General features: G+C 41.8%; 1 protein-coding gene across 2 annotated transcripts; it reads right to left on the minus strand.

Moving 5' to 3' along the window:
- Positions 1–3,878: 3,878 nt before the first annotated feature.
- Positions 3,879–21,719, minus strand: SPATA13 (spermatogenesis associated 13; the record flags this gene model as incomplete). 2 transcript variants are annotated; one of them, XM_082337558.1, is made up of 10 exons in its annotated part: positions 3,879–4,060; positions 5,298–5,372; positions 8,902–9,274; positions 9,840–9,969; positions 13,413–13,645; positions 14,289–14,468; positions 17,186–17,371; positions 18,447–18,626; positions 19,038–19,174; positions 21,665–21,719. In XM_082337558.1, the coding sequence occupies 10 exons, from the start codon at positions 21,717–21,719 to the stop codon at positions 3,879–3,881; spliced, it is 1,731 nt and encodes a 576-aa protein (XP_082193684.1). The 2 variants fall into 2 exon arrangements, with proteins under 2 accessions (XP_082193684.1, XP_082193685.1); XM_082337559.1 differs by lacking the exon at positions 17,186–17,371.
- Between the last annotated feature and the right edge of the window lie 3,773 nt (positions 21,720–25,492).

The raw sequence follows: 25,492 nt of genomic DNA on the forward strand, positions 1-25,492 counted from the left end.
ATAAAAAAAACCACAACAATTTTAAAACTGCACAATAAAGTTTTATAAGACACAGCTGAGGAACTTCAGCTTTGTACATTATTTAATTCAAACACGTACAGTAAGAGAAAAATAATGGGAATGTAAGTTCGTACTTATTTCCAGAAAATAGATTCATTTGACAAACAACGTTCCAAGAGTAAATAAACCTTGTAATGCAATTACTTCAGAACAAATGCACATCAAGCTACTGCAGTCCTATACATTGTACTTCAGCCGTCAACAGCCAATTCATCTGCTCTGTAGCCAAGACACTTCATTTACAACATGTGTAACAGCACACAGATGGTAAGATGCACAAAGCAATGTACGTAAGATAACATGTTACAAAACACTTGTCAAAATAAAATATATACGCAAGTCATCCCTAGTATTTACAACAAATAGTTTTAAATTAGAGATCGTTCAGAAGGCATCTCCTACATACAAATGCCACACATATAGAAAAAAAGCAGAAAGGCAGTCAAAGAAAGGTACTGTGTTAGTTATGGCTAAAGACCTTTGGCTCCAAAACTCTGTTATAATTATTTTCAAAAGACAACGAAAATGTGGAACATTTGAGTAGTCTGTCTTTGAACGCCGTTATTACACTGACCACTAAAACTCAATGTGAAATTTAGCATGGCAAGAGCCACTTGTAAAACAATCTTAGTATTTTATACATCAAATGCTCAGAGTCAGATGCAATTATGGTTTGGCATTTTCCTAACTCAGTGGGAACACATTTGAGGACAATTACATTTTACTGCATCTCATGCATAAAGTCTGAGGTTATTGGGAAGGCTCTGGGCTGTGCTTTACCTAAATGAGGCACAAATGTGCTTAGTAGTTGCCCTAGAACTTTCTATAGTAACTTAAAGCATGCAAAAGCAAGAGGAAAAAATCAGATGTTGCCATCACACCTTTCTGATGGTATGTAAGTTTTGTCATCAGAAGGAGGATCAGGGCAAGAGTTGCTAGAATACAAACTTTTACATTTTAGCTGCAACTCTTTTTCCCACAGACTCTAAAGTCAGGCTGAACCCCAAGTAAATATTTGTCTTAATTGTTGGATAATGTAATTGTGTGTTTTCGTTTAACTATAATTTGTTTAAGATTATGGTGTGGTCTAAATTTGGCCTGTCTTGTTATATTTTATCTTAAATCTATTGCAAAGTCAGATTGCAACGAAAGACACAGAGAATATTATTAAACGACCATGTCTATATGTAGGGTACTATGTGTAAAACTGTCCTGAGTAATCTGCACCATGAAACATTTGCTTTTTATCTCTCTGAAATTCACTTCTTGAGAAAAAAACTGCTGCATCCAAAACCATATGCAAACATTTCTGTTCACTTTTAGGGCTAAGGCACCAGCACTACTATGTGGGAAGAGCCTTCATGGGCACTGACACATCAGAAGATACATCCCAAAACCTCCTTTTTTTTCCAGCCCTCCACAGAACCAAGCCCTGGAAGGAAACAGGTTTTAGCAAAGACACATACGTAAGTAAATGTGGCTCTCATAATGTCTTCAGATTCAGCTGGGAAAGTTTCTGGGCGAGCACTGCAATCCAACTTCAGACTTTTTTTTTGCATCTAGAACAAGTCTTTCAAAATGTGATTATGAAAAACATCATCTCCATTTCCACAGTATGTGCATCACTTTGGTTTGCAGGCCTGAACGTGGCAAGTACCCACAAAAATGGGTATGTAAGAAACACAAAAGGGTTACTCATTTAAGGGGAAGGGCATCCATCCATGCCTCCACTTGGAAGTCTGCTCCTTGTGTTTAAATTGAGCATTTAGAATTATCTTTTAAAAGAATCTGAACAGAAATGGCTTGTTTTAAACATCAAAAGAAAAATACAACCCAGGCAGCTTTTTTCACTAACTTTCCCGTGCATTTTCTTTAAGCTGGATCATTGAAAATGTCAGCGCATATTTCCAGTTCTTAACTGTTTCAGGTCACCTTCCAGCGCTATGGGAAAGCACAAGCAATGAAGTTCACTATGCAGTGAACAATTCGGCTGAGCATCACCAGACTTTGCATTATTGCTGAGCTATATACACAAGGCATTTGAAATGTACAGTTGTCAAAAGATGTTACTTAAAATCAAAACCACAAACCTGGGCTTTGCAGAAGTTGCCACAAAGTTATCAAATCACAAAATCTAGCGACTAGTGGGCTTCACAACACTGATGATAAATAAAAATATAGAGGTAACAATAGTAGTAGGAACAAATACATGTTTAAAATAAGGCTTTTTTACATCGTTGTTAAGATGCCTGGCCTGTAGCTCCTTGTTCTTCATATATTACAGACTCATGACAAAGCTGATTGTGTCCATTGTCAAAGAATACCCTTGGATCTATCCGTATCAGCAGATAATGCCCCTAATCAGCAGCATAGGATAAAGTATTGTAAAGACATTCATAGCAAATCAGTTCTGAAACATACGGAGTCTTTCTTTCCTTCCATATTACCAGCAGTCTTGTCATCCTTAATGAGAGCTATCAAGCAGAAATGATCAGTGCTGCAAATACCAAGATCCTGTTTCTTCCTGGTGCCTTTTTAAAAGTCAGTCTCCCAAATCAACTTCCTGTCATAGGCAAATCGTAGCGATGCAAATCATGTATTGCATACACTGGCCAGAGCTGACCTTAATCGAGTCAGGTTCCTCCCCTTCCAATACAGACTGACGGCTCTGAGACAAAAATCCATCTCCTGTCCACACAATTTGTCTGTCCCTTCCAGTAAGGATTTCTTTCTTTGTGAAGAAATAGTTGGTCAAAACCCATTGTCAATTTACTGTGTATAAGAAGCATGGATCCAGACTTCTTCAATATATTTACATTACCATTCATCCATTTTCTAAGTCAAGCTATATGAATACAAAGTGTGAGAACTATGTAACATAGCCAGCAGTCAGCACGTACTGTCTCAACTCTGACTTTGTACATTCACATTATCTCCATTAGAAAATAGAAAAATACTTTTTACACAGAGAAATAAGCATACTGGAAATATAAAGAAGCGCCTTTCAGGCGAAGAAGTGCGCAAAAAGCGATATAAACGCTCTATACTGAAGAGCGTATGTGCATGCAGTATATTGCCATGCCTGAAAGTAATCCATCTGAGATGCCCTGGGCTCCTCTTGTTTCCACTTGTGTGCAATAAATGCACATATTGTTATAGTCCATTTCACACTCTGTTCATGTTTCTATATGACAGAATAAAATTTCCCTGTTCCAATCTGGAATATGGTAAGGCCTTGCGGGATGTCTCCTGCCATTTGGCAACTGAATATAAAAAGACAGGAAGGATTAGGGTCCACTAAATTCTGCAACAGCTGGTTAATCACATGGGATGTCTCCACCTGATTTTAATGGGTGGTCTCTGCTCAGTGCTCCAAAAGGAAGGAGAAAACTCTCCTAAGATTCCTTGATGATATACCCCTAAGGAAAAATTCCTCCCTATCCTAAATATGGCCATCAATATAAGGTTAAGAAAAATGAAATGTTACAATGACCTGCATGATTCCATCACTACTTCAACATAACTAAGAAACAGAGATCAAATACTGCTGCTTCAGAGTAACAGCAAGTTGTCTTTGTCAGAAGGGAGACTGCTCTTCATCAGCAATGCTGACACTTGGCAACATTGACTTCAGAGCAGTCTTGAGGAACTTCATTCTTCTTCTAGACAAAGGTTGTATTTCTGGCTCAAGGGAGCCCAAGGTTTCCCCTCCAAAACTGGAGATTCACTGAGCTCAAATAAGCTTAACCGTCTCTCAAAGGTCCTTCTCTGGAGTAAGTCTCCCTCCATGCCAGTGTCCTTCCCAGGTCCTTGGCCTCTCACTTTTTAAAGGGGGTGAGTTTGTTGAAGGTATGCCAGAAGAGGGATGGCTTCCGCTTGGGTTCTGCCAGGGCAAAAACCTGCTGCTGCGGGATGCTGGTAGGCACAGTGATGTGGCGCTGATGAATAGGATGCAGGCTTTGGTGTGGAGGAGGCACAGGACACCCGTTATAGCTTACACCTGCAAAAGGAACAGTTTAAGAAAGTGTATGAGTCAGCTAGCAGAGCAACCAATACTGGGAAAATCTAAGCACAGGACCATGGGACAAATTCAATGGTCAATAAAGCCAGATGAATTTTGCCATGATCTTGAATGGAAGCACTACTAAAGGTTACCTTTTCTGACGTTTGACTTTTTAATTGCTGCATTGACTTGGCTTAAGAAGAGAATACCAGTAAAAATAACATTACAGAATTACCAAAAATAAGCAGCAGTTTCACATAGCCTGGCTATATTGTTTGCACAAGTAAATTCTGGTATTTCAAAGGAATGACTTAACACAGTAGATACTCGTATTTTAGTCTACTCTTAGAATAAGGCTAGGTAAAATATTGCTACCAACAAAAATGTTATTTCTTCAATTTGGAAAATACTTTTCCAGGCTAATGTTCTCAGACCTTTCTGCACTCTGAACAGAATCTCCTGATCGCTATTTTCAGCCACTCCCCTGAAAATCTGGACAGGTTTTATAGGTAACTAGTGACTGATAAAGAGAAAATGCTTTAATAATATTAATTCCAGGGAGCAGAGAACTACCTAATATCAACTCCTTCACTCCTAAATTCAGACTTAATCTGGTCGCGCTTGCTCAATTTATTCTCTCAACACACTAGAGACTTACGCAAATTTGACTTTAAGACGGAAAAGGACAAAATCACAACATGTTTTCTCAGAGAGAAGAGGAATAAAAAAGCTGTTTCTGGAGAAATAAGTTTCCAGTCCATCCTTCCGTCTGGTCTAGGACAGGAGGAAGCCATTTTGAGTGTGTTATCATAAATACAGCAACACATGGTGTGGAGAAAGAACTTTAGGATATTTTAAACACAGCACAGAATTGCTAAAGAACAACAAGCTGTTTGAGGAAAAGCAAAGGAAGTAATCAGTAACCCTCATTTCTAATTCAGTCTCTGCATGCATTTTCTTACATCCTTAAATAAACCACTTGCCCTACCTCTTGAGTTTCTTCTCTAATACAAAGAATACTGACTTGCCTGTCTGAAGGAGACTGGGGAGCTGATTTAGTACGCAGTTTACAAAGGCATTGGAATTTGATATTGAAATACAGGTTAATGGAAATTATTTGAACTCCATGAAATTTTTTTAAAAGAAAGAACTCAACCATAGCCAGACTGTGCTACTTCCTAACATAAAGAACACTGGAACACAGTAAGAACGTAAAGCAATTCTGAACACCTACCTTTAATTTTTCCATGCCTTGACTTACGGGCATTCTGCATGGCTTGTTTCTTCTGGTTTTCTGAGATTTCCATTCCTATGTCAAAGTGTAAATTAGGGCACTGGTATAAAAATACTGTATCTAATACTTGATTACATTAAATTAAAACAAATAAGTAAACTATATTTTAAACAATTTTAGTAAATCTTGATATTAATATACCTGAAGTTTTTAGAAGTATGTTTTACTTTGTCATATAAATTTAAAGATAGTTTTTCACTGGGATAACAATAGGAGCATTAATTTGCCTGTAGATTACTGGGAAAAGCTGCTTTCCAGTTCCTGCAAATGGCAATCACTGGGGAACTAACCACACAAAAAGTTCTTTTTATAGATAAATCCAGATAACGAGATTAAAAAAAACCTGTAAATTAACACTTCTGAAAGCTACAAGCCACCAAGTAATAGATCACAAATGCAGAATCTGTTTCTTTTTTCACTCACTCTGAGCTAACTTGGGGGTAACAAATTGAAGTCACTGGTATTGCAGGAGTACAAATTTGGGTATCTTTCCCTCCACTCAGAGGAGACAGTATCACATAATCTGCCAGACCCCGAAGCAGGCTGTGACGCAGTTGTGGCTGCATCAGACTGGGGCTGGAGCCCTCACTCCGGTTTCTCATGTACTTGTTTGCATCCTTGTATGACTTACATGATGCTATAGTATGTGGTCAACCCTATACTATTTGCTATCATGTGATAGGTGTATGACTGATCTGTGCTGAGTACAGAGATGACAGACATCTGCTATGAAAGGTGACTGGTATCATCTGGAGCCCATGCACAGGCACTCCAGTTTCCTCTCCCTGTGTAGAAGACAGTTGAGATACACGGGTATGTTATGTTTGCACAAGGAGACAACAGGGTGCACATGCTGTCACTCATTTCACTCATATGCACGTAAAGAAGACAGAAATTGCGACTCAAAGTCAGAATGAAGCATCTGGTTTAGTTCCATTTTGCATCTTCCTGTACTTCTCTATACTTTTAAAATTCCCTTTACTTTTTTAGCCTGAACTTATGAAGAAGTTATTACAAATCAGCCTATCAACTTACAATACAACAGCAGTTAGCCATAGTTTTGGGGTAGCAGAAGTTCATTTTACTCTGCAGGTTTTTTTTCCTTTATAGAAACAAGGAAACAGATAAAAAAATCAAAGCAATTTCATCAACAGAGATCAGACCACTTTCTTAGGGTTACTATTAGTGGTTTGGAGAAGGATTTTCTGGCTGTAGCCTTTTCTTCCCATATATTCATAAAAGCTAAGAAAAGCTAGATATGGTTTGGGAGACAGTGACTCACACTAAAGTGTCTTTGAAAATAGAAGTAAAATGCCATTTGCAGTTCTGAATTGGAAGAGTATGTATTTGTTCTCTGAGTGGTTAGATTAGAGGCTTTGTGTGAAGTCCAGCAAGATAGCTTACAAAATCAACAAGATAAATTTAAACCTGAGGTTGAGAATACTGGCACCTTTCCACTGGTTTTGGCTAAAGGAAATGTTCAATTATGCCAAAAAAAAAGAAATTTTAGAAAAGAAGCAGTCTTCTGGGCAATAAAGAAAACATCCAAGCCACTGTGACTCGCAAGACCAGATGGACATTAGCTATTACAACTCAACTAAACTATCTTTCCTCTGGTTCATGATGCCTGTGCCAAAACAGGTACATCGCAATAATGAGTTGCAACATTTGAAAAGCAAGTTTCTAGAAGGCTGGATGTTACATGGGCAGAAAAGACTGCATGTGCCTATGTGCCATTATCAAAAATACAGTTTCTCATTATACTGAATTTTCTTCACTATATTGCACAGTGCACGAGCAGCAAGCACGGTGGACCCTCCCTTGCAATCCTTGCGCTCAGCACCGTGGGAATTTGTCCTAAATAAGGGTTAGTGCTAGTATGACAGATGTCATCATTATCACTGCCACTACTGTTGAATATCCTATGTTGATTTTCATGAGGTCCCAGTAGAATAAATAATGACATTCAAGGCTGCAGCGGCTACACCTTTGCCGTTTCCTCATGCTTGGGGATTTCTGCAGCAGTGTCACTTAGAAGGAATGGTAACACCCCACTGCCTGCACAAGACAGACCTGCTGCTGCCCAGGGCAAGCACTAGTGTCAGCCTCAGAAGCATCCTGACATACAGCATTTAGCCCATTCAACATACTCTCCCGGTGCTCCATAAAGCAACCACTGCAGGAGGAAGTGTACATACAGACTTGAAGAGCTCAAGAATGCTCCTCAGAAAGGATAGGAATGGAAAGTGTTCACATTTTATCTTCTTTTGCTCAGTCCTGCTCACAAAAGTGCACGAGCTGTGATTTATTCCATCTTGTCTTTCCATATGACTGTACTACTGTTCTCATATGCTGGAGCGGAGGCTTTCTGTAACTTTAAGAGGGATTGTTTGGACACTCATCAGCAGATCCTCTGCACTGCTTTATTACCTTTATTACCTTCTGATCACCGGAGCAGGCCTTATTTTTGTCATATTTACAACAGCATCAAACAAGAGAAAGCCACTAAGATCAAAAGGTTTACATTTGTAATCTAAGGGTTATTCCTGTCTTCGTATTCTTCTGAACAGGTGTTTTAAGTGAACATGGAATATGAGATTTGGCATCTTGTTTAAATTTTAATAATTTCTGAATTATATCATCCACTTCACTGCACTTCCAATTTTAACCTGCTGTCATCTAATGCCTAAGCTTGAAGAGTGTTATAAAAAAGAGAAGTTCTCATGAAGTCAACACACACAGATGCACTAATATTTTCATTACTTCTTCAGGAATATTAAAGAGAGTTTTATTTTCCATATTAGTGTTGCTGCTTTCTTTGTGTATGTTTTGCCAATGAAATTTTGCTGGAGCTTTTGTCACTGATCTTAAAGGAAGCATGAGACTATGCAAAAAAAAAAACGTAAACAACAATCCTAAATGTACATTCACACAGAAGACACTGTCCTTAGAGTGCCCCACGGGCTGTGGGTCTAAAGCTGATCCTAGGATTTGCTACGTTTTTCCCTGCTCACTCAAGGTTAGGCTTCATTTCTCTGTAAACGGTGCAGTGGTGCTATTGTTGGGTCTGTAACTAGTGATACCATGCAACTGCACAGGTCTCCTGGACACGGGAGGTACCATTATATGATATGGACAGTATAAATCTACAATTATTGCTGCTTGGCTTTATGAACAGATGTTTTGGGCCAATGATACATACGAAAGTTCTAGGATTTTGGATGGATTTTTATTATTGATTGGTCTTTGAGAATTGCATCTTGTCATATCTCGTACCTCATTCTGCTCCGTAATGCACCAGAATCACATGGGTTATGCTATGACACTGATGTCCTAGCTAACTGCCCTGGACCTTTGGCCCACAATGACAGGGCAAACACACCTGAATAGGCTTCACTTACACAGCTAAAGGTCGTGTCAGGTAAGAAAGAGACACCAGTCCCAGAAGGCAGAGTGCACATCTGCACAAAGCATAAACAAGTGTAAAAGCAAGAAATTCCCCTTTGTTTTTTCCACCTTTTAGAGAGGAAATCCTTCCACTCACCCATTTCCTTGTCTTCCCGAACTCTTCTCCTTTCACTTTCACAAGCCTCCATCCATCTCTTTTTATCCCCCTGTTTTTTTGCACAGAACAAATGAATCTCTTCTGTTGCTCTGTTTATTATCTTAAAAGCATTCTTGACATTAATGTTAAAGTCTTTGTCTCTGCCATCTTCAGTGTCCACAATTTCCATCTCATCCATGTCAATACGATCCTTATAATACAAGATGTCCCTTCTCAGTAAGTCCTTCTTACAGAACACAAGCTGATGGTCAAAAAGGAAGAAAGTCCTCTGCTGGCTTTTGCCTTGCTTTGATATTTTGGTCAGTTCTCCTGAGTGGATCAGTTCTGAGCTTCTGGCCAAAACATCTGGTCCCTAAGAAGACATATATATGCAGTAAGTAAATAATATTTTAAGGTCTTACTGTGTGCCCAGCCAGTCTCATTTTATAAGCAAGTCTTCAGTTCATTGTTTTTTCTTGTATTTTTATTATTAGATTTGAAAATGTCATAGAATGTAGGTAATTTCATACAGGCAAACTCAATGAATGTGGTTCTGCTCTACTTTATTTCTGCATAAATCAGGAGGAATCTCATTAAAGTCAGTGAAGCAGGTTCAAGTTCTGAAAGAACTACCAAAAATCCAAAGGAGATTCTATAGGTCTAGCATTGAAAAAAAAATCCATTTTGTCATCTCAACCCAGTATCATCTCAAAGACAAGCGTCCATGTTAATACACTCTGCTCCTCCTGATTTATAAACAAGGTAATTAGTAACAGAACCACTGCAAATGAAGCAACTGGACTTTTAACTAACTGAGCAATGACCAGTTGAAAAGTAGACACTATAAACTACCTACTACGCAGAAGAAATATCCTGTAGAGGACATGAAGTGCTGTACACAGTACCTTTGCTCAGGAAGGGGACAGGCTGACACTCACCTCCCAGTCTACAATAGAGACTTGCCAACGTGCAATCTTGTCTATGCTTTCTAGTCTTCGTTTTCGCTCATTGATCAGGCATGCTACATTCTTCATAGCCTCATATGCAGCTTTTATGTTGTTATAATCACTGTGAAATGTAGGCACGTTTCAAAGATCACTTATGCAATGAGTATGATGCAATCACAAACTGTGACACAGTGCTTGAATACGTCCACATTACCCATTTATCCCTCTACTCGGGGTACTTAAATAAGAGAAACCTGATTCTCAGATATCCTGAATGTGACATAGTAGTCTGTACAATTCAGTGCTACTGCATGGCTAGGCTTTGTCCAGGAGCAAATTATTAAACTGGTGGAAGGCGGCAGAGGAGGTAAATTAATGAATTGAAATACTGTCTCTACTGAAAACAATGGTAGAACTCCCATTGACCTCAGTGATAGCTACATTTCACTGAAGGAATTTGTTTTTAAACAAGATTTTAGTGGGATTTTATTGGGAAGGGCATTCCTTTAATTGTGTTTAACAACTGTATTTTCTCCTTCTTGTTCCCAATGGCTGGGTCAATGAACACAAACGGAGAATGCTATGTGGGCAGAAAAAAATACCAAAAGCAACCTCAAACAGGGTGAGTGAGGAACCCAAGAACATGGGCACCAAAGAGAGGAATTAAAAGAGACAATGCTGACAAAGTGGCCTGTTTTCATGGAACAAGTGTGTGAGAGCCAAGATGGTCACCTTCCCCTGCCTGCTCCAGGTCAAATGCAACCCTCCTGTCCTTCTTCCATTGCTCTGCTCCCCTCCTTCTTTCCCTGAGCTCCCCACATGCTTATGAATCTCCCCAACCTGTAGGCAGGCTTTCCTTCCTCTTTGAATACCATCCATCACTCCTTCACCTTCCTCAAATCCAGTTGGTGGCCGGTCACAAGTGGTGTTCCCCAGGGCGCAGTATTGGGGCCAGTCCTGTTTAATATCTTTATCAATATGATCTGGACAAGGGGATCAAGTGCACCCTCAGTAAGTTTGCAGACGACACCAAGTTGGGCGGGAGTGTTGATCTGCTGGAGGGTAGGAAGGCCCTACAGAGGGATCTGGACAGGCTGGATCGATGCGCGAAGGCCAACTGTATGAGGTTCAACAAGGCCAAGTGCCAGGTCCTGCACTTGGGTCACAACAACCCCATGCAACGCTACAGGCTTGGGGAGGAGTGGCTGGAGAGCTGCCCGGTGGAAAAGGACCTGGGGGTGCTGGTCGACAGCTGGCCGAATACGAGCCAGCAGTGTGCTCAGGTGGCCAAGAAGGCCAACAGCATCCTGGCTTGTATGAGAAACAGGGTGGCCAGCAGGACCAGGGAGGTGATCATCTCCCCGTACTTGGCACTGGTGGGGCCACACCTCGAGTACTGTGTTCAGTTTTGGGCCCCTCACTACAAGAGGGACATTGAGGTGCTGGAGCGTGTCCAGAGGAGGGCAATGAAGCTGGTGAAGGGTCTAGAGCACAAGTCTTATGAGGAGTGGCTGAGGGAACTGGGGTTGTTTAGCCTGGAGAAAAGGAGGCTGAGGGGAGACCATATCACACTCTACAACTACCTGAAAGACAGCTGTAGCAAGGTGGGGGTCAGTCTCTTCTCCCAAGTAACAAGCGGTAGGACAAGAAGAAATGGCCTCAAGTTGTGCCAGGGGAGGTTTAGACTGGATATTAGGAAAAATTTCTTCACCAAAAGGGCAGTCAGGCACTGGACCAGGCTGCCCAGGGAAGTGGTTGAGTCTCCATCCCTGGAGGTATTTAAAAGACAAGTAGATGTGGTGCTTAAGGACATGGTTTAGTGGTGGACTTGGCAGTGATAGGTTAATGGTTGGACTTAATGATCTTAAAGGTCTTTTCCAACCTAAATGATTCTATGATTCCAAGTGGAGTCTCTGAGAAGAGAGAAGGAAAGAGACAAATTTCTTGCCTTAGAGTCCCAGCAGAGCAGCTGCCTTCCCTCCTTTATCAGAACACCTCTTGCAGAAAAGGGAGCCAGAGGTAGAAAACAGCATAAGCCAGAAATAAATCCTGCAAAGGGGTCAGCCTCACTGTCCTTTTTATCTGCTTCTGTCTCAGTTCCTATTTTCATCGGCTGCCGCTGATGGATGCGCTTCCCTTCTAAATCTGCGTGTTACTCTCCTCTCTCTATTTATATCTATGGAAACTCTTTTCTGCCACACTGTATACAAAAAGTGAGATTAACAGTAACAGGATCCTACTAATGTCAGGGAGATGGCCCACAGGGTGACCGCATGATATCCACGCTGCTACTCTTGCCCTTCCTTATCTCAGTTCCTTCTTTCTCTGTTGGTGTATACGTTATTCCACACTTGCTGCATAACCTGTGGCCTTCACAGCAGGCTGTGCACATTGGATCTTCAAACTTTTTATGAAAACAAAACAAAAAACTACAAAAAAACCCCAGTTGGCTGGAGCTTTACCAAAGCTCCGTGTGGGTGTAAGCTTGCCTGTTTGTGAGCATCTCTGTGCACTGGGCGCCTGTCTGTGCTTGTGGGCATCTCTGGGTGCTGTGCCACAGAAGAGGAAAACGGGTACTATGGGTGGAAGGTGGCAAGACCTTGCTGTCACTTCATCTGCAGGGTTAATAGCTCACAGAATAATCTTTCTAAAATTAGTAGCAGTGAAAGAGATACCCATGCTAGTAATTGTTATTGCAGGACTTCCCAGGTAGCCACAGAACTGAATGGAGGCATTTCACACCCGAATGTCAGTACTTCACATCCTCTATACTTTGCTCCTGGCAAAAATCCCACGGGGATTTTTTGGTGCTCTCCAAGGGGAGTTTTCTCAAGGTTAAAGAAGTGCAGAGTTTGGCCAAGGAAGCACTGCCTCAGGCTGCATTTGGACTTTGAGCACAGGGATCACAATGGAACATTTTTCTTGCAGTTGTACAATGTAAAAAGGCAGACATTTAAAGATAAAATCTTAATTTAGTCAAAGATTTAATCAGCTCAGGGCATACTAGAAAGGTTAATAACTTGCAACTTCAATTCTTATTTATCCCAGCTGAAAATATAATATCTGGACTTTATTGCAAATAAAGGCAATGTTTATTACTGATAAGTTTCTAAAAAACATTACTTCCAAACTTGCTCAGATTGTGTTTTTTCCTAAGGCCCTCTTTAACTTTTCTTGTGTCCACAACATTTATGCAGCTTCCCCCTTTCTTCTGTGAATTTCCTTCTCCTTCCTTTCTTTGACACATTGGCTTTTTTTCACTCGGATTTACACCTCCCTTCCTGCATCCTATTTCAGCACCTTCTTCCTTTCCTTCTCCCTCTTTCAATTATCCTCATTCTGTCTTGCATCCTGTCAGCCCCCTGTGCTGCATTTTCAGGTAGATACTGGTTTTGTTAATACTTGTGACAGTTCCAAGATGCCCATCTAGTACGGAGCTCCTGTCTATAGTGGTCAATGGGAGTTTTGTTCCTGATCTCAAAAGCCTCAGTGTTGTGTCACCCACAAAGCTTGAGTAATTAGGTGTTATTACTATTATAAGATTTGGTTTTTTCATTCTCTCACCTGTGCTCCTGAGTGGTGTATTTGAGCAATTCTGCAAGCTGCAGAGGGTATTTGCAGATTTTCTGAACGGGCGTGAGAAGAAAACCATCAATGGCAATGTCAATCATCTGCTGAAGCAAGCGACAGGCCTCAAAGAAGTGACGGTATTTGCCCTGTTTCATTAGTTTGGAAAGTTCAATGCAGGCACTGGGATGATTGTTACAATACTCTGAATAAATAGCAAAGCCTTCTTGCTATAAAAAAAAAAAAAGTCAAAGCTTTAACTAAAGTATTTGTCTATAAAGGAGGAAAGATAGTTTTGTAAGATCTATTATATCTAATTAGATTAATTAATCCATTTCCTATATCGTTTCCAGGCTGATCAGACCTTGAAACTATGCAGAAATCTACTTTGTAACTGTCAAAACTATGTTCCTTCTTTGTAAGAACACAGAAATAGAGACCTCCATTGAGTCAGGATAATCAAACCCCCGTGAAGAAGTACTTTTCTTTGGGGAAGACAGCTATAGGCTTAGCAAGTGTCTATCATGAACTCACAGCCTCTTTCCCCATCACCTTCTTTCCTTATTTTCTTTAGGAAGTTTTTGCATGCCCAATATGAGATCACTGCAAATAGTTCAGCTCACCAGTGATCATTACAGTTTTGAAAAGGAAACTTAAAATTGTGTATGAAGTTACATGCTTGCTAAAGATGAGGAGAAGTATAAAACATTTAAATCTTTAACTGTAAATTATTTTACATTCTAAAATGCTATCTATACATAGTTTAGTATTTGGTAAGCACTCATTACTAAAATCCCCTCCTAACATGGTAACTTAGCATTTTCTTATCATATTTTGTTGATATCATAAATAAAATGGACTTTTGCAACGTACATGTTGAAGAAAACATGACCCTATTTCACTTAGATGAGGTTCTTCTTTGTTGTACTGTTTCTCAAGATCCTTCAGAAACTTCCTTTGGAACTTGTAAATATCTTCAATATTTCCAAAAATGGTGCTTAACTGAGCTGTGGTGAACATTCCTGTATGTTTGCGACACTGCCGAATATAACCCTGGAAATTAAATAAAAAAAACTCTTTAGTTTGAAGATGTGAAAACAGGTTCTACCCTGAACAAGCCCATTTGAGCTCGCAAAACCCCTGTGATCTACGGGCAGGTGAGTGGTTTCCCAGCCATACATACACACATGGACACACAATTTCAGATTCGCATCTGAAATGTTTACACATTGATTCTTGCAGTCCAACTTCTCTCTCCCAGCACCGTAAATGAATCAGGGAACCAGAAACCTGCAGAGTGTGTAAAGCCCATTCACACCTCCTTGTTACAACTACCCACCAAGCTGGAGGCGAGCCCGGTGGAAGGCCCCATGCATGCTACTACTTTAGCTGCCGCGCTTTTTCATAGCAATTTCTCTGTGCCGTAACAGTTCTTCTCTCTGCAGGTAAGAACAAACCCTAAAACAAGATACTTTCTACTAGGGCTAAAGTACTGGTTCCTTAACAAGCAGGTAAGTAGGGCACAGTCTAAGCCAGAGAAGCAAAATGAAGAACATATTGTAATGCATTCAGAATGCCGCTGTTTGGTAAAATCCATACAGTATTGGCAAGAGGTAATAGTATTGACAAGACTGCACATAAAAATACAATGACTTTTCCGTTTTTTTTTCTCTTTACTTGTAAGAATATCACAGGCGCCCAGTTCACTTTATTCGTATCCAGTGTTAAGTAGATACACAACTGCGTCCTCCAGTTTTAAAACATCAAATTCTGCTCTGCCATCAGTAAGCGACATTGGATCACATCAGCATTCGCATAGCTAAGAAGCAAAGGTACAATCGGGCACCTCTTAGGGCTGAAACACGCAGCAGCAGCTGCCACGCACAGCCAGCACATCCTCAGGTACCTGTTCCACAAAGCTGAGCGTGGCGAGGAGGATGCAGTGCAGGGGCTGAATATCCAGGAATAGCTGCTGTGCTCATACTCTCGTATCAGTTGTGGCGCCAGGGTACAGATGAGTGCGAAGGTTAACCGGTATGATAGGGGTTATCTGCCAGGCTCCTCCGTTTGGCTGCTTTCAGGCAGGTCTCCCCCAAATCGCTTTGGGAGCAGACAGCTGTAAAAAGCCTTGCAATTGCTCCGGTGACGTTTACCAGGAAGCAACCCTGACTATTGCTGGCACTGTTATGAATATTCCTGTCTCCTCCACAGCCATCTGCTCCGAGAGCTGTGCAGTGGCTACACTGCAAGCCAGCTACCACATTTACTACTGTTAGGGGGATAACTCCAACAAGGAAAACTAATTCCTGTGCAGCTCCTATAATGTGCACTGAAGACACTTCTTGAATGTAAAATGCTTTTCTGGGTATACGCCAGCTTCATGATCCTGACTGCACCAGCCCTAGTGATTCATTCTAGTGCAGAGCTTGCAAATTTGGATTACTATCTGCAGTAGCTTTTCTGGCTTAGTCTTACTTGAGTATATTTTCAGCCTTATGCCCTGCTTGCACCACCCTACAGATTCACTCAGAGGAAAGCAGACCATCTCTACCCGACATGTTGAACCTGGAGCACCACCTCTCTATTTGGAAAATGTGTGTTTGCTCTCTTGTACTAAACCCAGAGGCATGTCAGATTTAAAAAAAAGAGGTACAGAATATATGTATTAGAGAAAATTAATTGTTAATATCGGTCTAAGAATTAATAGGTCAGTAAAATATGAAAGTCATGTCCTAGAATTCAGCTAACCATGGCAGCAACACAGCTGCCTGTACAAATTCCTCCCTGATCTTTTAAGCACGCAGTCAAGCTTACTAGCTTAAGCAAATAGTGAATCTAAATGACAAAACTTACATTTAATGCTTTAAAATTAGCCAATTAGCAACCAATTTTTGTCTTTTTGTTTTCCCTTTTTTCTTTCTTCAAAATGCATAAAAAAGGCCTGATCTAAAAAAAAAAAATCAGAAAACACTGCTGTCTTGTCTACTTTGTTGTCCATGAAAGAATCTAATGATGAATGGTGGACTAAAGGATGACAACATGACAAATACAGAGAGAGACCTAGCAAACTAAGGGTACAAAGAATATTTTGGTAGGTTGCTTAGCACCCTTCCAGATGCTAACCACAAATACAAGTCAAATACAGGTCAAATGCGTCACAGTCCACGTCAGAAGAGGGAAACTTAGTGAAAAGTATTAAGAAGCTTCTTGTCCAAGGGTGGGCCTCCAACAAAATCTGAACAAAAAGCAGAATCCCCCCCACATTTTATGGTTCAAACAAGCAAGGTAGTTCTAAAACACCTTTAAAGACTTCTTCATAGCTTCTAAGCATCCAGCAAAAATCTCTTTGTCGGAGAAAACGAAAAAAAATCGCACCCAGAAAACATTCTCTTTGCAAGTTACTTTCAAAAAGTTTTGTCCCTGAACTGTAATTGATTTTCTTAAAGTTACTGAAAGTTTTCTATCTAAACCAAGTGGTAAAAAGTTCTAAACCACACTTCCTTCTCTCATTATTCTGGAAATAGCGGTCAGATAAGCAAAGCACTTTTTCCATGTCAAAAGTGGAATGTTTTTTTTTAAAAAAAGGAAGCAGTGCCTTGTGGCAGTCGGCAGAGAGGAAAGCCATAAGAGGACACAAGAAGGGTCTGACTGACAACCCCAGAAGTGCAATTGGGAATATTTTGATAGGAGAAATCACTCCGGTTCGCAACTTATATGGGATGTTTTGTTCACATTAGGTCAGCAGAATGCCCTCAGGTTAAAGCATGTACCTCACAGATGTCCTTGAGATGCTTGATATAGACTCGTTCTGTGTTCATAATTTCCTGTATAACGTTGGTTCTCATCTGATCCTTGTTTTCAGCTATTTTCTGACGATGTTTGCTAATATCTGCATCTTGTTCTTCATCCTGGTTACTACTACAATTTTCTGGCACTTCTTCCTGATTAACTCGCAGCTGCAGCCAGAACAAACAAAGCAAACTAGAGTAAAGCAGCAAACTTTCACAAAATGTGATAAAACTGTTACAAACTTCTTACAATTAAGAGAGGACTTGCTACAGAAATGTTCCCATTCTTACCTTATAGAGAGGATTCCACAACAGGATTTCTCTCATTGTACCCACTGCTTATTCAAATAAAGTGTTGAGACTTCTGTCTGGTTAAATACATGGCTTTCCACTCAGTATCGGAGAGATACCATGTTGTGTTGCCTGTGTATTTTTCAGACTTAAGCTTATTTCTGACCCTTACTAATAGTTTATGTGTTATTTTGGCCAAGCCAGCATATGGGTAAAAATTACAAAAGCAGACAACTCAAACATTTCTAAATAGTTTCCACCTCCCCAGTTCACCATCTGTACAATGTGGATAACAGCACCTCCTTTTTCGACTTCTGTCTCATTGCCCGTGTTGGCTAGAGATCTAGGAAGGGCAAAGGCAGGCACCATCTCTTGCACTTTGTGTAGTATTTCATACAGTGTGGCCCAAGCTTCATTACACGCTCTCAAAAAGTACTTTAAATTAATTTCTAAAACATAGTTCAATTTTATACGATTCGAGAGTTATACTGTCATTAATCTGGCTGAGTTCTGACTGGGGAGTTCAGACTGTGAACCAGATTCTTACACAATGTTGTGATAATAAATTAAGCCCTATTTTACCAAGAAATCCCGGCAGCATAGCTTTCCCTGCTCCCTCATGAAATTTGCTGTGTCCTCTCCATATACGTGGATTGCTCCTGGTTGAGCTTTCTGCTGCCCTCATTTCTGCTTGAGAAATCCCTTTGGTTACAAAAAGACCACACAAAGGAAGAAGCCAGAGTAAAAGGTGTCAGAGGAGCTAAGTGATTTTGGGGTGTGATTCTCTATTGCTTTTTTCTTTGTGAAGTCATTAGGAGTTACACCACCGATGTTCAGATACAAAGATGCTGAGGATCAGGTCCTTCACTTAAATGTAATGCCATGACCATTGCTGTTGCACTCAGCTAGGAATCTCTTGTGACGATGGTGCAAAAGCAAGAGAGTTACTTACCCTGACAAAGCTAGCTGGAAACCAGGCTTCCTTGTCCTCGTTTCTTCCCCACCACCAGTCTTTGTTGGAAGCTTCTAGAACTCTAATGACATCTCCAGCTTTGAAGCCCAGCTCTTGATCATCCATAGTCACATGGTCCCAGAGAGCTTCCGCGTAGACAATGCTGCCATCGCTTATCAGCTGAGATGGGAAGAAAATGAGGTTGTGAAGGACAAAAGATAAACAAGAACTGTTGATAAATTACTAAAAGATCAAAATACCTCACTAGAGTGCCCATGATTAATCCTATTACAGGATAAAACTAAAATTCTGGATTTTCACAAATCTATGCATATATTTATTAGTGAGAACAATTAAAGCCCTACTCCAAAGCAGTTACATAGGCTAATGAGTTACACTCCCAGTGAAGTACTAGTCACTGTGCTCTTCCCTTGGCATCTGCTGATGGGCCCTGCTAGAGATAGGACACCATGCTGCTGGATTCTTCGCTACACTGGCTACTGCCATAGCACTTTTTATTAATATGAAACCTCAGACCTGTGGACCCCCCCCCCCCCCATCGTTACAGCAATGAAAAGCCCAGGACATTACCTCATTAATTGCTAGCTGTTCCCCTCCGGGCTGCAGGTACCTGGGAGTGGCTTGGCAGAGCTCCTCGTAACTGTAATCTTCCTCACTGCCATTGTCATCCACTAAGGCCGAAGATTCAGTCCCACCATCTGCAGCAACTAAAACAAAGGTGCAACAGCTGTTTGCTTCATCATTTTTATGATTCCCCCAAAAAAACAATGCAAGAGGAATCGCCGAGAAGTTGCCTTTATTGTCACGAATATAACAATAACAGCAGAAGTGGAGGGCAGCAGAGCTCTCAGGAAAAGCACTTTTCCGCCATTAAATACTTTTTTTATTCTTCTTCGGAATTTTCTCTTAGCAGCTGATGAAACTGAGAAATTTTCCTTTCTGTGTGTGAAAAATAGAACTACAGCCATTATTGTTTCTTTTTTTTTTTTTACCCAGAGGAAATCTCAAATGACCTGAATCAGAAGGGAGGTCTCAATGCCATTTCCCACATGGCAGATGAGAAAGCTCCAATGGGCCCCCGGCAGTCAGTGGGGGCTGCTGTCAGTCCCAGGCTGGCTGCCGTCACATCGTCACATCTCCTGCAGGGACGTAAGGACCCAACACCTCCGTGCCCACCCACCCGTGAGAGGGGTGGGCAGCCCACGCCGCAGCCCCTGCCCTGAGCCGGCTGCCGCCACCTCTCCCGTGTGCCTCTCCCACTGAGACACCTATGGGGAGGCCCAAGGGGACAGGGAGTCTGGACTGAGCACGGTGTAACTGCCTGAGAAAAAACTTGTTCTAATTGCCCCAAATCACAAAATATTCTTGGCTTGACAATTGTACATTTTCTGAGCAAAGAGGCAGCTTTGTGAAGAAATAGAGGCCAGAAGTAAGATGGGCTTCATCTTATTATGCAGCCACATAAACCAAGAGAAACATCATGTCAGTGACTGTCACTATGCACATGTAAATCTGCAGTTACTGTATAAAACTGTACAGCCCATTTGGGGTACATCACTGGGTGGCAGATCCTTTTGGCGATCATCTCCGTACTGGCAGATGAAGAGGACTGGGGACTGATCTCAGGATCAAGTAATCCTGACTGACTCAGGCCCACGCTGCTCAGTGCTAGACCCTTTCAGAGTAGGTTTGCCTTTGAAAGCCAGCTGTAATGCTCAAACTGATCAGGGGATGAGCTAGTAATCAAGAAGCATTCATGACCCGTGGCCCAGTGCTTGAGGGCACTCTCTGGTCCTTGTTAATTCATCCCTAAAGATTTATTCCTGTGGCAGGTCCAAGCTGTGAATAACTACAGAGTCTGAAGATCATAAAGTGCTCAAAAATCCAATTTAAAAAAAAAAAAAAAAATTCAGAATGGGCTGCTAGCACTGAACTCCTTTTCTAATGGTTACTGTGTCCCAGATAAGCTGCCACGCAGCCTGCAGAGCATCTCTCTCACTCCTGAGTGCCTGGCAACAGACCTTTAAGCAGAGTTATGGAACCTGCCACTTCCACCCAGCAGCAAGGCCAAGCAGCAGGGCCATGACCCTGCTGCTTCTCCGCCCTGCTTCAAGCCTGGGTACTGCCAGCCTGCCAAGCTCTGGGCTCCGGATGGGTGAGAGTCGCAAAGAGCTGACTCCTGGCTTCACTCCACACACCTACACAACTAACAGGCACGCCGTTGCCTATCCGTTATTTACCTTACAGGGAGAAACACTTCAACCCCCTCCTTATGAGCACTCAATAGCATCAACAGCATCTTTCGTCATTTGGATATTAAATTGCAAAAGAGATCAAAGCTGATTACTGCACACAATCACTAAAAAACCTGAAAGATTTTTCTTTCCTTTAAAAGTTGCAAAATATGGCATAGTCTTGATGTAACAGAACGTGGCTATTCAACCGTTCTCTTCTACTCCCCAGCATTTTAAATATACAGTCACATTAATGGTATAATCTGCCTAACCAGGAAGGATGCAAAAATCCCTATTTAAAAAACCAAGATTTTTTTTTCCCTATAGATTCATAAATCTGAGCACTGATAAACTTTTAAAATACATCTTGTGAAACTTACTGAAACTGCTTTATTAAAAAAATCTGCAAACAAATAATTCATTAAATCAATTTTTAGCTTTTAAAGCAACACCAAAACAAATTAATCCCAGTGATCCTTTAAACATCTCCACTGTGCTATCAGTACTGACTCTTGGTTTGTTCCAGTAACAACAGCACATCAAAATAACCTAATTCATTTGGCTCCAGATGAAAAATTACTGCAATTTTGGGACCGATAACTGTTCATTATTCTGTACCAAATCAACAAGCTTACATTGTCTTCCTAGTTAGACTCAAGAGAAAATCAGTCGCTTGCATTCTGCATCTATTCCTCTATTGTTTACAGACAGAAAAATCAGAGGTAGGGGTGGGCTTTCCTGATCGCACCAACGGGATGCAAAAACTTAAAAGACAGCCTGGGACTGATTCTGATCTCCTAGCAGCTTTGTCAGCAGCGTAAGGCTGCAGGCTCCCGTGGATGACACGGTATAAGCCTGATCAGAATCAGGCCCCCTGACTGCCACAGTTTATCAGTTCAATCTAAAAACACTGCAAAAAATAGCGAGCGCGCGAGAGAGAGAGCATGTTCTACTCACACGTACCCATCTGAAGGCTCTCCAGACTCCAAAATCGTGCCATTCCCCCCCTGGCTACCATGCTGCCGTCAGACGCGACGCCAGGGAAAAGGTTTGACCTCTAACAGGTGATGCTCAGTCCTAAAGGGCTGGCAGAGGACCACAAAAGGCTCTGAGCTACCAACAGCACAGAGAATCGGCCTGTTCGCTGCCTTCAGCTCCCAGCTGTGCCTCCGAGGCTGAGCCCGGCTGGCAACTGCCAGCGGCGCGCGCTCAGCCTGGCCGCCGCGAGCTCACGGCTCGCTGACATCATGGGGTGCCCTTAGGGAGGAAGTTCCAGAAAAGAAACAAGAACCTGGCTGCCTGGCCCCGGCCGCGCTGTGCCTGCCGCCGCCTGCGCTGCCCAGACCGCTCCCAAAGTGCCTGAACATCTCAAACGCAGCAAGCCAAGGAGTACATTTGTTTTTCATTAAAGCAGCTTAATGCGATTTCAATCTATATTCAAATGACTGCAAAGGAAAAGACTATTTGGACGGGAGCTGGAAGTTCCTTGCATTACAACGCTGTTCGGAGTATCGGTCTTTGTTATATTATACCGGTTAAAATTCTAGTAGAAGTAAACAATGAAGGTATTTTTTGCATTGCTGTTAAAACTTTTCTTGCTTTGCAAGCAAATGCCATATCATTATTTAGGGCAGAAGCAGCCAAAGTGTTAAGGCTGCAGCAGACTGCTCCCAGGAAAACAGAGGCGGACAGAGACATTTTCTCACTCAAACTCCAAACTTAATTCAGCTGCTCCAGAAAATAGGGAATGAAGCTGGAAAGTACCCAAACAGTCCAACTTTCACTGGGACTGACCCAGCCAGAGCACAACCTCATTCATTCACCATGGGCCAGCATTTACCACCCTTACATCTGCGCTGTTCTGCAGTGAAGCTGGATCAGCCCATGCACTGGAAGCAAAGGCAGGAGCTGCTCCCATCAGCAGAGTGCAAAGCCTGCCGCAACCTGCGCTTGTACACAGCACTACATTTATGGTTTGGAAAGCTCCGTAATCTTCACGGCTCATTCTTTACCTGCAAACTGAGCTGCTCAGCTGAGCCTGTCCTTTAACTGGCGACTGCCTGCACCAGGGACGTGTTCACAGAACCCTGGCGGCATTTCTGCACACAGCGACCTCTCAACACCCACTGAAATCACATGGCTCCCCCCAGCGCTGCCTCAGACGGAGAAAGAAAGGCCAAACATCGCCCTGCAATATTAATGCCATCTTCCTACAAAAATCCAGGCTGTGCTGCACTGCACAGGAGACTGATAGGAATTCTCTTCTGAATCCCCAAACTTCCCTATTATTTCTGGCTGCAAGGACACTTGTTGGATAGCACAGTAAAAACAAGCTACTGCATAAGATGTTTATACACAGGCCCACACATTTTTCTCGGCACAATTCATTAAAAAAAAAACAACCCAGCAAACAGAAGTGACACCGAAGTGCTGATAAACCTGGGACCTGCAAGTGACGGCTTCACACTTTTAATCAGCCAGAGCGCAAGCTCTCTGCCATGTCAAACCCCTACCTGCAGGGGAAAAACAGCTGAACTGCCAAAGGAAAATGAGATCAAACCCCATGCAGCTCTTCTAGAAGATACATTAGAAACAAACTCTGAAAAACAGTCATTTGATTTCATTTTTGCAGAACGGAACAGACTCAGTGCTTTTGCCCGATGACTAACCCAGTGCCACCGTGGGATGCTGCCGGAGGGGGGGATCTGTTCTCCCTCCTCTGCAGGGGCACATCTAGCAACTGGGCAGCCACAAAGGGAACCACCACAGAAGTACTCGTTTGGGGTGAGCTGATGGCGGGCTCGTTTCCTCGCGGGATCGGCCAGGGACAGGAGGAGGCGCAGGCTGTCCTTTGTAGTGGCAGTCCGCAGTGACCCTGACCAAACGCAAGCCGAGCTGGCTCACCCACCGGGCAGGGCACTGTGAAAAGCCTGTGGGTAGCACATACTAAAATACTACAACTAAAAGCTAGTTTACCCGCCTCAAGAAAATCCATTTCTAGATACCCCTGTGTATCACAGGACCCTCCACCCTGGGGCAGACCAAAAGTCTGTCCCCCCCACGCTGCTCTGACAGCAGTCAGTAGCAGATGCCCAGGGAAGAACATAAAAATAGATGAGGCATGTAATGGCATTTTTCTGATGTACTTTCCTAAATTCCAGCTATCTGCAGATCAGAGTCAGATCCCTCCTGGGGCAGAAGTGGTATCTTTGTGTTTAATGAACTGAATTTTTCAAACCACTTTCTGAATTTCTGAAAACTTTTGGAATGTAAAATACCATGTGTAGCAATTAGTTTCATAGTTTAATTTTATAGAGTGTGAAAACTATCTTTTATTTTGAACTTGCTATCTGATGATTTCATTTGGTGCCCTTTAGTTCTTATATTATTGAAAACAATAACTATTATCTGTTCATTTTTCCTATGCCAATCAGACTTTTATTTCCCTCTTGTCCTTTTTTCCAAGTTGCAGAGCCCTAGCCACGTTAATCATTCCTCACACAGAGACACTGAGTAGGTTTTCTTGTCCTTTTGCCTTTCTCTGTATCGTCCCCTGTAAAAAATGCCTTTTGAGGTAGAAAGGAATGGGGAGATGGCCCCCACATGCTACACCAGTGGCACAATTGGGCTTTCTCTTTTGTTCTCTATTGCCTTCCTACAAATTCCTGCCCTTTTATTTACTGTTTTGACTGTTACTATGCACTGAACTGACACTTTAATTATCTGTTAGGATTGCAAGATCTCTTTGTGAATGGCAATAGCCAGCTCAAAGTCCATTCTTCTGCAAGCATACCAGCTTGTGTTCCTCCATGTGCACTACCTTGCCTTTATCAACACCGAATTCACCTGCCACCGCTGCAGTGCGTCGTGTCTCGGTATTGTGAAATCCTTCTGCAACTCTGTTCAAACAGCTTGTGCTTTTACTACCATAAATAATTTAGCACACAAGCAAGAATTATAATTTCATTCTATACCTCCCTTCCCACATTAACATCTGACTCCACTCGTGAACTCTCTCCTTTAGAATACCAACCACTTTCCTCCTCTCCGTTACTTAGTGCTTACTCACTTGTTAAAGCATGGGAGGATCTTCCCTCTTATCCCAGGTCTCTATTAAGACACATTTGTAAGAGATCTTGCCAGAGGCTTTTGGAGATCCAAGTAGCCTATACCTACTGAATCCCCTTGGTCACATCCTCGGTGGTTTTTCTCAGAAAACCTAATCCATTGGTGGGGCACAGCTTTCCACTACATTGGGTACATGGATTCTTCTTCACCATAAAGGTCCACCAGTCTGTTGATGCTACTCTGTTATAGATTCTAAGTCCTAAATACATTCTTTATATATTCTACGTACTATTACGTCAGACTCACTGGTCTACTGCTCACTGGATCCCTCCTGATACTTCTTTACAAATCGTTATCCCATTGCTGCCTTCTTCCTTGTACTGAGGCAATTTTTTGAGAAACGAATTCCACGCTGAGGCAGTAGCTCAGCAATTTCATTCTTAAATCCCTTTAGAAGTCTTGGTTCTGGCAATTTGCTACTATTCATTTAGCTACTCTAAAACGTCTACTGACATTTTGAGACAGACATTTACCTAATTTCAACTCAGGTTTTATTTCTCAGTCACTTACAAGGCCTACAAACTGTCTGGTAGTCTACTGGGTTCTCATATTTTTTAAAAAGGACATAGTTTTTATATCTCTAGCAAATTGCTTCTACATTCCTGTAGCTTTACGTCAAAATTGCTAGAGGTTTTTTTTTTTTTCCATTTGGATACAATTCAA

This window comes from Platalea leucorodia, assembly GCF_965183815.1.
Source record: "Platalea leucorodia genome assembly, chromosome: 2".
NCBI classification, from domain to species: Eukaryota; Metazoa; Chordata; class Aves; order Pelecaniformes; family Threskiornithidae; genus Platalea; species Platalea leucorodia.